Source organism: Oncorhynchus gorbuscha, linkage group LG01 (assembly GCF_021184085.1).
Source record: "Oncorhynchus gorbuscha isolate QuinsamMale2020 ecotype Even-year linkage group LG01, OgorEven_v1.0, whole genome shotgun sequence".
NCBI lineage: Eukaryota > Metazoa > Chordata > Actinopteri > Salmoniformes > Salmonidae > Oncorhynchus > Oncorhynchus gorbuscha.
In genome coordinates, this window is record NC_060173.1 from 29,731,400 (window position 1) to 29,744,726 (window position 13,327).

Here is a 13,327-nt window from a genome sequence, read left to right on the forward strand (position 1 = left end):
TATTTCGTCGTCCTAACGTAGTCTACACTGCTATCTGCCCAGCAGCTAGCCAGCTAGCAAACGTCCACCGTCTACCGAATAGCAGCACTGTAGAAACTATTACACTCAACTGAACGACTTGATTAGTGTAGTGTTAGCTAGCTACATAGTTGTCTTTGCTGTCTTCGTATCCAAGATAATTGTGTAGTTTAGAGCGTGTAGTCTTAGAGTGATTATCTTAATTTACCGAGGTTAGCTAGCCAGCTATTTGTCGTCCTTAACGTAGGAGACACTGCTAGCTAGCCAACAGCTAGCCAACGTCTACTGAATAGAACTTCCGCACTCAACAACCCGGTCGCATTCCGCTTCGCTCCACAGGTAGTATCACATTTTTCATTTCATTTCATTACAGCACAACGGTTTGATTTGTTTGATCGTAGCTAGCTACATAGCTAGCTACATAGCCGTCTGTGTATCAAAGATAATTGTGTAGTCTAGAGCGATTTTCTAGGTTAGCTAGCCAGCTATTGTCGTTCTTTTAACGCAACGTAACGTAATCAACACTGCTAGCTAGCCAGCTAGCCCCGAATAGCAGCACTGTAGAAACTACTACACTCAACGGAACGACTTGATTAGTGTAGTGTCAACAACGCAGCCACTGTCAGCTAGCCTACAAAGTCAACAACGCAGCCACTGCCAGCTAGCCTACTTCAGCAGTACTGTATCATTTTTAATAATTTTAGTCAATAAGATTCTTGCTACGTAAGCTTAACTTTCTGAACATTCGAGACGTGTAGTCCACTTGTCATTCCAATCTCCTTGCATTAGCGTAGCCTCTTCTGTAGCCTGTCAACTATGTGTCTGTCTATCCCTGTTCTCTCCTCTCTGCACAGACCATACAAACGCTCCACACCGCGTGGCCGCTGCCACCCTAATCTGGTGGTCCCAGCGCGCACGACCCACGTGGAGTTCCAGGTCTCCGGTAGCCTCTGGAACTGCCGATCTGCAGCCAACAAGGCAGAGTTCATCTCAGCCTATGCCTCCCTCCAGTCCCTCGACTTCTTGGCACTGACAGAAACATGGATCACCACAGATAACACTGCTACTCCTACTGCTCTCTCTTCGTCCGCCCACGTGTTCTCGCACACCCCGAGAGCTTCTGGTCAGCGGGGTGGTGGCATAGGGATCCTTATCTCTCCCATGTGGTCATTCTCTCTTTCTCCCCTTACCCATCTGTCTATCGCCTCCTTTGAATTTCATGCTGTCACAGTTACCAGCCCTTTCAAGCTTAACATCCTTATCATTTATCGCCCTCCAGGTCCCCTCGGAGAGTTCATCAATGAGCTTGATGCCTTGATAAGCTCCTTTCCTGAGGACGGCTCACCTCTCACAGTTCTGGGCGACTTTAACCTCCCCACGTCTACCTTTGACTCATTCCTCTCTGCCTCCTTCTTTCCACTCCTCTCCTCTTTTGACCTCACCCTCTCACCTTCCCCCTACTCACAAGGCAGGCAATACGCTCGACCTCATCTTTACTAGATGCTGTTCTTCCACTAACCTCATTGCAACTCCCCTCCAAGTCTCCGACCACTACCTTGTATCCTTTTCCCTCTCGCTCTCATCCAACACTTCCCACACTGCCCCTACTCGGATGGTATCGCGCCGTCCCAACCTTCGCTCTCTCTCCCCCGCTACTCTCTCCTCTTCCATCCTATCATCTCTTCCCTCTGCTCAAACCTTCTCCAACCTATCTCCTGATTCTGCCTCCTCAACCCTCCTCTCCTCCCTTTCTGCATCCTTTGACTCTCTATGTCCCCTATCTTCCAGGCCGGCTCGGTCCTCCCCTCCCGCTCCGTGGCTTGACGACTCAATGCGAGCTCACAGAACAGGGCTCCGGAAGGCCGAGCGGAAATGGAGGAAAACTCGCCTCCCTGCGGACCTGGCATCCTTTCACTCCCTCCTCTCTACATTTTCCTCCTCTGTCTCTGCTGCTAAAGCCACTTTCTACCACTCTAAATTCCAAGCATCTGCCTCTAACCCTAGGAAGCTCTTTGCCACATTCTCCTCCCTCCTGAATCCTCCTCCCCCTCCCCCCCCTCCTCCCTCTCTGCAGATGACTTCGTCAACCATTTTGAAAAGAAGATCGACGACATCCGATCCTCGTTTGCTAAGTCAAACAACACCGCTGGTTCTGCTCACACTGCCCTACCCTGTGCTCTGACCTCTTTCTCCCCTCTCTCTCCAGATGAAATCTCGCGTCTTGTGACGGCCGGCCGCCCAACAACCTGCCCGCTCGACCCTATCCCCTCCTCTCTTCTCCAGACCATTTCCGGAGACCTTCTCCCTTACCTCACCTCGCTCATCAACTTATCCCTGACCGCTGGCTACGTCCCTTCCGTCTTCAAGAGAGCGAGAGTTGCACCCCTTCTGAAAAAACCTACACTCGATCCCTCCGATGTCAACAACTACAGACCAGTATCCCTTCTTTCTTTTCTCTCCAAAACTCTTGAACGTGCCGTCCTTGGTCAGCTCTCCCGCTATCTCTCTCAGAATGACCTTCTTGATCCAAATCAGTCAGGTTTCAAGACTAGTCATTCAACTGAGACTGCTCTTCTCTGTATCACGGAGGCGCTCCGCACCGCTAAAGCTAACTCTCTCTCCTCTGCTCTCATCCTTCTAGACCTATCGGCTGCCTTCGATACTGTGAACCATCAGATCCTCCTCTCCACCCTCTCCGAGTTGGGCATCTCCGGCGCGGCCCACGCTTGGATTGCGTCCTACCTGACAGGTCGCTCCTACCAGGTGGCGTGGCGAGAATCTGTCTCCTCACCACGCGCTCTCACCACTGGTGTCCCCCAGGGCTCTGTTCTAGGCCCTCTCCTATTCTCGCTATACACCAAGTCACTTGGCTCTGTCATAACCTCACATGGTCTCTCCTATCATTGCTATGCAGACGACACACAATTAATCTTCTCCTTTCCCCCTTCTGATGACCAGGTGGCGAATCGCATCTCTGCATGTCTGGCAGACATATCAGTGTGGATGACGGATCACCACCTCAAGCTGAACTTCGGCAAGACGGAGCTGCTCTTCCTCCCGGGGAAGGACTGCCCGTTCCATGATCTCGCCATCACGGTTGACAACTCCATTGTGTCCTCCTCCCAGAGCGCTAAGAACCTTGGCGTGATCCTGGACAACAAACTGTCGTTCTCAACTAACATCAAGGCGGTGGCCCGTTCCTGTAGGTTCATGCTCTACAACATCCGCAGAGTACGACCCTGCCTCACACAGGAAGCGGCGCAGGTCCTAATCCAGGCACTTGTCATCTCCCGTCTGGATTACTGCAACTCGCTGTTGGCTGGGCTCCCTGCCTGTGCCATTAAACCCCTACAACTCATCCAGAACGCCGCAGCCCGTCTAGTGTTCAACCTTCCCAAGTTCTCTCACGTCACCCCGCTCCTCCGCTCTCTCCACTGGCTTCCAGTTGAAGCTCGCATCCGCTACAAGACCATGGTGCTTGCCTACGGAGCTGTGAGGGGAACGGCACCTCAGTACCTCCAGGCTCTGATCAGGCCCTACACCCAAATAAGGGCACTGCGTTCATCCACCTCTGGCCTGCTCGCCTCCCTACCACTGAGGAAGTACAGTTCCCGCTCAGCTCAGTCAAAACTGTTCGCTGCTCTGGCTCCCCAATGGTGGAACAAACTCCCTCACGACGCCAGGACAGCGGAGTCAATCACCACCTTCCGGAGACACCTGAAACCCCACCTCTTTAAGGAATACCTAGGATAGGATAAAGTAATCCTTCTCACCCCCCTTAAAATATTTAGATGCACTATTGTAAAGTGGTTGTTCCACTGGATGTCATAAGGTGAATGCACCAATTTGTAAGTCGCTCTGGATAAGAGCGTCTGCTAAATGACTTAAATGTAAATGTAAAAATGTCTAGGAGCAACATGGCTCAGCCATGAAGTATTACGTCGGTCACACAAGCTCACTGAACGGGACTGTCGAGTGCTGAAGCTCATAGCACGTCTGTCCTCGGTAGCAACACTCACTACCGAGTTCCAAACTTCCTCTGGAAGCAACGTCAGCACAGTAACTGTTCGTTGGGAGCTTAATGAAATGGTTTCCATGATCCAGCAGCCGAACACAAGCCTAAGATCACCATGCACAATGCCAAGCGTCAGCTGGAGTGGTGTAAAGCTCACCGCCATTGATCTCTGGAGCAGTGGAAACGTGTTCTCTGGAGTGATAAATCACACTTCACCATTTGGCAGTCCAACGGACAAATCTGGGTTTGGCAGATGCCAGGAGAATGCTACCTGCCCCAATGCATAGTGCCAACTGTAAAGTTTGGTGGAGGAGGAATAATGGTCTGGGGCTGTTTTTCATGGTTCGGGGTAGACCCCTTAGTTCCAGTGAAAGGAAATCTTAACGCTACAGCACACAATGACATTCTTGACAATTCTGTGCTTCCAACTTTGTGGCAGCAGTTTGGGGAAGGCCCTTTCCTGTTCCAGCATGACAATGCCCTCATGCACAAAGCGAGGTCCATACAGAAATGGTTTGTCAAGATTGCCCTGACCTCAACCATATCGAACACCTTTGGGATGAATTGGAACGCAAACTACGAGCTCGGCCTAATCGCCCAACATCAATGTCGACCTCACTAATGCTCTTGTGGCTGAATGGAAGTCCCTGCAGCAATGTTCCAACATCTAGTGGAAACCTTCCTAGAAGAGTGGAGGCTGTTATAGCAGCAAAGGGGGGACCAACTCCATATTAATGCCTATGGTTTTGGAATGAGATGTTCAACGAGCAGGTGTCCACATACTTTTGGTCATGTAGTATTGATACCAACAGTATCACCCCCTTGTGTAAAGCTTATTTACTACAGTACAGTTATTCAGGAAATATTTATTTTGATTATGACTAAGCCCTCTAGTGTTGAAGCTGGGAAGTGGTTCAAAGCCAGCATATTATCAGGGCCCTGCCTCAGTTTCTCTGACCAAGTGAGGGGAAAAGGTTTGAAGGTTTTTCGCTGACCACAAAGTCCCCAACACACAACAAAAGTTTTGTAACTTAACCTTTTCATAACTCTTTCCACAAAAAAAGCAATGAGATGTCTCATCTTTTATTGTCAAGTCAGACCATATAAATGAGGAGCATATAACACATTTGATTTAAGCATAAAAACGTGGGTCAATCATGATGACTTTTTGACTGGAAACCAAAACATCTCCTTTAGTCTTCTTTTGGCCTTGAGCAGAAAGATCTCTCCCTGAAGAGAAAAGACAGTCAGACCACAGACAAAGACTCCAAACTAAAGATTCAAATAAACCACTCTCCAGTGGAGGCTGCTGAGTGTAGGACATAATAATGGCTGGAATGGAGCAAATAGAATGGCATCAAATGCATAGAAACCATGTGTTTGATACCATTCCACTAATTCTGCTCCAGCCATTACCACGAGCCCATCCTCCCCAATTAACGTGCCACCAACCCCCTGTGCCAATAAAAACACACTCCAAACTGTTGCACAGTGTAAACATGACAGCCTGGTCCTTATGTGCACCACTCACTTTGCCTGTTGCACCTTTGTTCACAGGAGCCTGCTAGAGCGTGGCACACTGTTACACTACAGTGGATGTACACCTGGTGAGACAGAAATGAAATCAGCTACATCTCTGGAGCTGGTCGACAGAGCCTTGTCTACATTGATTTGTACCATGGTTATGTCTATATCTATGTTAGGTATTCCTTCACCTGATTGTGATGTTGTTATTTATGTTTAAAGCGCTATAGGTGTATGAGGAAGCATTCTACAATATGTATAAAATAGGTACATGTTCAAGCAATATGGTAATAGCTACACATTGGTCTAGGGGATGTTAGGTGGAATCTTAACCATCATCTTTACATCTATGCAACACTTTCAGATCTACACAAGTGTCTCTATGGGTTCTGATGTGATTTAGGATTGAACCGCATTCATTACGTTCTCCTGCAGGGGGACCATAGATGTCGGATCTACAAAGGTGAACATCTTGAAGAGGAAGCGCTTGTAGTGGGAGAAGAATTCTCCTGGAGGGAAATAGGAGCTGTCCGAGCGGATGGGCACGGTCAGGTAACGGTCATCCTGGTAGGGACACCTGGGGGGAGATAAACGCACAGAGAGAGAGAGAGTCATGGTGTGTAGCACCAGAGACCAGCTAGGACAGAAACTGGGGGGAAATGGATCAATCAGAGTACTATATTGTTCACAAACTTCAAAAAGAATAGCTGGAGTTAGAAGTTTATTTAAATTACTTGCTTTTAATTTTGAACACACACATATATATATATATATATATATATATATATATATATACACAGTGGGGCAAAAAAGTATATATATATATATATATATACATATACAGTGGGGCAAAAAAGTATTTAGTCAGCCACCAATTGTGCAAGTTCTCCCACTTAAAAAGATGAGGCCTGTAATTTTCATCATAGGCACACTTCAACTATGACAGACAAAATGAGAAGAAGAAAGAAATCAGAAAATCACATTGTAGGATTCTTAATGAATTTATTTGCTAATTATGGTGTAAAATAAGTATTTGGTCACCTACAAACAAGCAAGATTTCTGGCTCTCACAGACTTGTAACTTCTTCTTTAAGAGGCTCCTCTGTCCTCCACTCGTTACCTGTATTAATGGCACCTGTTTGAACTTGTTATCAGTATAAAAGACACCTGTTCACAACCTCAAACAGTCACACTCCAAACTCCACTATGGCCAAGACCAAAGAGCTGTCAAAGGACACCAGAAACAAAATTGTAGACCTGCACCAGGCTGGGAAGACTGAATCTGCAATAGGTAAGCAGCTTGGTTTGAAGAAATCAACTGTGGGAGCAATTATTAGGAAATGGAAGACATACAAAACCACTGATAATCTCCCTCAATCTGGGGCTCCACGCAAGATCTCACCCCGTGCGGTCAAAATGATCACAAGAACGGTGAGCAAAAATCACAGAACTACACGGGGGGACCTAGTGAATGACCTGCAGAGAGCTGGGACCAAAGTAACAAAGCCTACCATCAGTAACGCACTACGCCGCCAGGGACTCAAATCCTGCAGTGCCAGACGTGTCCCCCTGCTTAAGCCAGTACATGTCCAGACCCGTCTGAAGTTTGTTAGAGAGCATTTGGATGATCCAGAAGAAGATTGGGAGAATGTCATATGGTCAGATGAAACCAAAATATAACTTTTTGGTAAAAACTCAACTTGTCGTGTTTGGAGGACAAAGAATGCTGAGTTGCACCCAAAGAACACCATACCTACTGTGAAGCATGGGGGTGGAAACATCATGCTTTGGGGCTGTTTTTCTGCAAAAGGACCAGGACGACTGATCCATGTAAAGGAAAGAATGAATGGGGCCGTGTATCGTGAAATTTTGAGTGAAAACCTCCTTCCATCAGCAAGGGCATTGAAGATGAAACATGGCTGGGTCTTTCAGCATGACAATGATCCCAAACACACTGCCCGGGCAATGAAGGAGTGGCTTCAGAAGAAGCATTTCAAGGTCCTGGAGTGGCCTAGCCAGTCTCCAGATCTCAACCCCTTAGAAAATCTTTGGAGGGAGTTGAAAGTCCGTGTTGCCCAGCAACAGCCCCAAAACATCACTGCTCTAGAGGAGATCTGCATGGATGAATGGGCCAAAATACCAGCAACAGTGTGTGAAAACCTTATGAGGACTTACAGAAAACGTTTGACCTCTGTCATTGCCAACAAAGGGTATATAACAAAGTATTGAGAAACTTTTGTTATTGACCAAATACTTATTTTCCACCATAATTTGCAAATACATTAATAAAAAACCCTACAATGTGATTTTCTGGATTTTTTTTTTCATTTTGTCTGTCATAGTTGAAGTGTACCTATGATGAAAATTACAGACCTCTCATCTTTTTAAGTGGGAGAACTTGCACAATTGGTGGCTGACTAAATAGTTTTTTGCCCCACTGTATATATATAACGCAAAGTTTAAAAGTATAGAGTATTTAGTTACCCATTAACTAGAAGGTCCCACCGGGGCAGACTTTCACCTGTGGGGTATGTGTTGGCCCAGCACTGCTCCAGTATCAGGACAACATTGGGATCTGTCATCCCCAGGATGCGAACCTCAGCGTACACGGGATCCCTGAGGACCTTGGTGACAGGGTAGTCTGCCACCGTGTAGTAAGAGGTGTATGCTTCTTGCACTGTGGAGGAAAATCACATTGGTAGTGGATGAGTTCACCTTAAAATAGACTGTAAATCACTTAAACCACCATGCACTTGGAAAAGTGATCATTACTCCATCATCATTAGGTTCATATCAGGCGTTCTCCCTTTATACTTTTTAAAAGTATATATATATATACAGTGCCTTGAACTTTGCGACCTTTTGCCACATTTTGCGACCTTTTGCCACATTTCAGGCTTCAAACATAAAGATATAAAACTGTCTTTTGTTGTGAAGAATCAACAACAAGTGGGACACAATCATGAAGTGGAACGACATTTATTGTATATTTCAAACTTTTTTAACAAATCAAAAACTGAAAAATTGGGTGTGCAAAATTATTCAGCCCCCTTAAGTTAATACTTTGTAGCGCCACCTTTTGCTGCGATTACAGCTGTAAGTCGCTTGGGGTATGTCTCTATCAGTTTTGCACATCGAGAGACTGACATTTTTTCCCATTCCTCCTTGCAAAACAGCTCGAGCTCAGTGAGGTTGGATGGAGAGAATTTGTGAACAGCAGTTTTCAGTTCTTTCCACAGATTCTCGATTGGATTCAGGTCTGGACTTTGACTTGGCCATTCTAACACCTGGATATGTTTATTTTTGAACCATTCCATTGTAGATTTTGCTTTATGTTTTGGATCATTGTCTTGTTGGAAGACAAATCTCTGTCCCAGTCTCAGGTCTTTTGCAGACTCCATCAGGTTTTCTTCCAGAATGGTCCTGTATTTGGCTCCATCCATCTTCCCATCAATTTTAACCATCTTCCCTGTCCCTGCTGAAGAAAAGCAGGCCCAAACCATGATGCTGCCACCACCATGTTTGACAGTGGGGATGGTGTGTTCAGGGTGATGAGCTGTGTTGCTTTTACGCCAAACATAACGTTTTGCATTGTTGCCAAAAAGTTCAATTTTGGTTTCATCTGACCAGAGCACCTTCTTCCACATGTTTGGTGTGTCTCCCAGGTGGCTTGTGGCAAACTTTAAACAACACTTTTTATGGATATCTTTAAGAAATGGCTTTCTTCTTGCCACTCTTCCATTAAGGCCAGATTTGTGCAATATACGACTGATTGTTGTCCTATGGACAGAGTCTCCCACCTCAGCTGTAGATCTCTGCAGTTCATCCAGAGTGATCATGGGCCTCTTGGCTGCATCTCTGATCAGTCTTCTCCTTGTATGAGCTGAAAGTTTAGAGGGACGGCCAGGTCTTGGTGGATTTGCAGTGGTCTGATACTCCTTCCATTTCAATATTATCGCTTGCACAGTGCTCCTTGGGATGTTTAAAGCTTGGGAAATCTTATTGTATCCAAATCCGGCTTTAAACTTCTTCACAACAGTATCTCGGACCTGCCTGGTGTGTTCCTTGTTCTTCATGATGCTCTCTGCGCTTTTAACGGACCTCTGAGACTATCACAGTGCAGGTGCATTTATACGGAGACTTGATTACACACAGGTGGATTGTATTTATCATCATTAGTCATTTAGGTCAACATTGGATCATTCAGAGATCCTCACTGAACTTCTGGAGAGAGTTTGCTGCACTGAAAGTAAAGGGGCTGAATAATTTAGCACGCCCAATTTTTCAGTTTTTGATTTGTTAAAAAAGTTTGAAATATCCAAGAAATGTCCTTCCACTTCATGATTGTGTCCCACTTGTTGTTGATTCTTCACAAAAAAATACAGTTTTATATCTTTATGTTTGAAGCCTGAAATGTGGCAAAAGGTCGCAAAGTTCAAGGGGGCCGAATACTTTCGCAAGGCACTGTATACTTCATATATATATTTTTTTTAAACAATACAATACAAAAATATTAAGTGTTGCAGAAAACCTGAACACCTGGTGAAAACTCACATGAACTCTGACCGTATACCTCATATCAGATACACAGGAACAATATCAAAACTATGACTTACTTTCATCACATCCCTTGGAGAGACAACGTCCATTGGCCAGTCGGAGCTCCACGTTGAGAACTGCATCAACACTGACCACAGGGTTGGGGTTTGGATACGTTCTCACCTCGATAATCAGTGTCTCAACGGAAGTCCCAGTATACCGACACTGGAAGAGCAGGCTGAGAATAAAGCAATATATTCAGAGCTATCAGAGAGACATCACATATCACCACTTTTTTTTTGGGGGGGGGGTATAACACGTTATATAACAGGTATAACAAGTTATGAGGCAGTAATGAGGTTATGGGCATGTACCCTCAAGCTTATAATCATCTCATAATGGTCCTGACTAAATACCAGCCATTGTAAGTCAGTTGAAATGTTGTTGCATAGAGAGAAGAACAAATTATTTACATTATGAATGCCATATACATTTTGAATAACTTAAAAACACTGTATATATATATATATACACATATGAATGTTTATTTTTTATTTATTTTTTTACCTTTATTTAATTGGGCATGACACCCCATTTTAGGCAAAGATAACCTACTCATAGTTGCTGTCCCTGGTAATGTCGCCGAAGGGTCCATTCCCCACTACATATGAAGAATACATCCTGTTCTCATAGACAATAGTATCAGGTTCCTCCTGCAGACAGACCATGCATCACATTGTAGAAATAAAAAGTAGAAATAAGTACTTTCTAACTCATTATATAGCCACGGGATAGTCAACCCTCCTCCAGAAGAGCTACTGGGTAAGTAAGCTTTTAATCCTGCCCTGTTTTAACAAACTCCATTCTTCTAATCCACTGTTTATTAGGACCTCGATTATCTGAATTTGGTGCTAGAGCAACACAGTAACTCTCTGGTTAAGATGCAGTATCATTGTACTGAAACCAAACCCTGGCCATACGTACCGTCAGCACAGTTCCACATTCAGTAACTTTGAACTGGTAGATGGCAAAGGCAGATGTAGTGCCGACAGGGGTGCAGTGGGCTCCGTTTGCCCCTAGCAGGCTGATGGAATCTAGCTCAAGTTTGGGCAGAGTGGCATCTCTGGAAACCACCACCACAAACTGGCCATCCTTGGTACACTGGACAGTCACTGGTGATAAGGAGCATAGGAGAAACATGAAGTTAGTAGTCCTAATTGCTGAGTAAACTGGAGCATTTTGGTGCATGTTGATTGTTGGATACAAAATGGCCATATCTAAGTGGGTAAGTGAAATTGTTGAGAGTGAAGAGTTCACAATCCAATTACTAGTTTTCTGGTAAAGAGAAACATACTAGTTTCTCTGAGGGGCAAAACATTAAGTAAAATTGCACTGTTACAATTTGAGAGTGAGAGTTCTAGAGTAACATGAGCATTGTCTGACACCTACCTGTTTTCCCGTAGAAGCACATCCGTCCATCAAAACAGCAGCTGATGGCCTGGCATTGGGCAGCATTGATGCCAGAAAGTCCACACAACACCTTGTCCTTGTCCACAACTTCACAGGTCTGTGTTGGTATGTGTTGGGGTATGTTTTGGGGAGGCTTCTGAAGAAAGGGTTGAGCAGGTCTCTGAGGAAGGGTTTGGGCAGGCCTCTGAGGAAAGGGTTGGACAGGCCACTGAGGAAGTGGTTGGGCAGGCCTCTGAGGAAGGGGTTGGGCAGGCCTCTGAGGAAGGGGTTGGGCAGGCCTCTGAGGAAGGGGTTGGGCAGGCCTCTGAGGAAGGGGTTGGGAAGGCCACTGAGGAAGGGGTTGGGCAGGCCTCTGAGGAAGGGGTTGGGCAGGGTTCTGCGGGATTTGGAAAGGCCACTTCAATTGAGCGTCACACAGACAGCCAAGCATGGCCACTGCTACGAGACAAACAACACTCCACTGCAAGTCCATGGATTCAGAACAAGAGACAATCCGAGGAACCCACAATGCTCACTGTGCCACTTGTTGCTGCTTTTATACATAGAGGGGTGTGTTGAACTGTTGAAAAGTCCCACCTCCTTGGCTGACCAATCATTCACATCCAGTTCGGAGGAATCAAGGCTTTCCACACTCTGAAGTCCCAAACATTTATTGACAAACGCAATGTTCAGGTCACATAGATCTCTGACATGCCTTTGACCAGAGTTGAAGGTCTTTGTGACCGTAACATTGTATTTGTTAACAAATGTTTATTTTGCAGGTACACACGGTGTGCAGAACTACACTCAAGAAGTAAACATTTTATAAATAATAATAGACACAAATGTATCTATTGTATTCGATTTCTAATATAGATAAGTATATTGCCACCTTTTCACTTTTCTTAAATAATTCCCTATTTCTTCAAAAATAAGTTGACATTTAAAAAAAACTTCAGTCTAGACATGTTGTTATTGGATTGTCAGCATTGCAGAACCACCAGAAAATGCTTCTTGTTGCCATCAACGAGCTTGCTGCACCTGTCTAATGGCAATTTGTCCCACTCTTCAGCCACTCTTCAAACTGCTCTAATTCTTCAATGTTTGAGTGGTGCCTTCCACTAACTACTGTTTTCAGATCTCATACACAAAATCTGAAGAACATATGAACATCCAGGTACTTCTTTTCAGGTACTGGAGTTATCTGTGAAAAATATCTCACCATAGGTTTTTGATGGGATTCTGATATGAACTCATCGCTGGCCGCTCCAGAACAGTCCAGTGTTAATTGTTTAACCATTCCTGTTGTTTATTGATGTGTGTTTGTGTTTTGGTCCTGATGGAAGACCCACAACCTTCAAAAGACACCCACTAGTTTGCCAAAAACGCATTGATAATCTACTACGTCTTTCACATGTTCAAGGTCCTCAGTACCAGAGGAAGCAAAACAACCCCACAGCATTATCAAACCTCCCCATGTTTGATTGTAGGGAGGGTGTTCTTTTCTTTTAAAGCTTCATTTGGTCATCTGTAAACATAGCACTGATCTGTATTGCCAAATAGCTCTAATTTTGTTTCAGTGGTCCACAGAACATTTTCACAGGATTTAGACTTGTTTAGGTGGGCTTTTGCAAAGTTCATTGTGGTTTCTCGTGTCTCTTTCAGTAGTACAGTGCCTTGCGAAAGTATTCAGCCCCCTTGAACTTTGCGACCTTTTGCCACATTTCAGGCTTCAAACAAAGATATAAAACTGTATTTTTTTGTGAAGAATCAACAACAAGT

General features: G+C 45.0%; 1 protein-coding gene across 1 annotated transcript; it reads right to left on the bottom strand.

The window, feature by feature from the left end:
- Window positions 1–5,102: 5,102 nt before the first annotated feature.
- Window positions 5,103–12,092, bottom strand: LOC124004015 (zona pellucida sperm-binding protein 4-like). Its single transcript, XM_046312785.1, has 8 exons — window positions 11,546–12,092; window positions 11,081–11,268; window positions 10,712–10,809; window positions 10,174–10,334; window positions 8,042–8,234; window positions 5,981–6,134; window positions 5,565–5,637; window positions 5,103–5,263 (listed from the first exon to the last, which is right to left on the bottom strand). Exons 1-8 carry the CDS (start codon window positions 12,036–12,038, stop codon window positions 5,166–5,168), a joined length of 1,458 nt encoding a protein of 485 aa, XP_046168741.1. The 5' UTR covers window positions 12,039–12,092; the 3' UTR covers window positions 5,103–5,165.
- Between the last annotated feature and the right edge of the window lie 1,235 nt (window positions 12,093–13,327).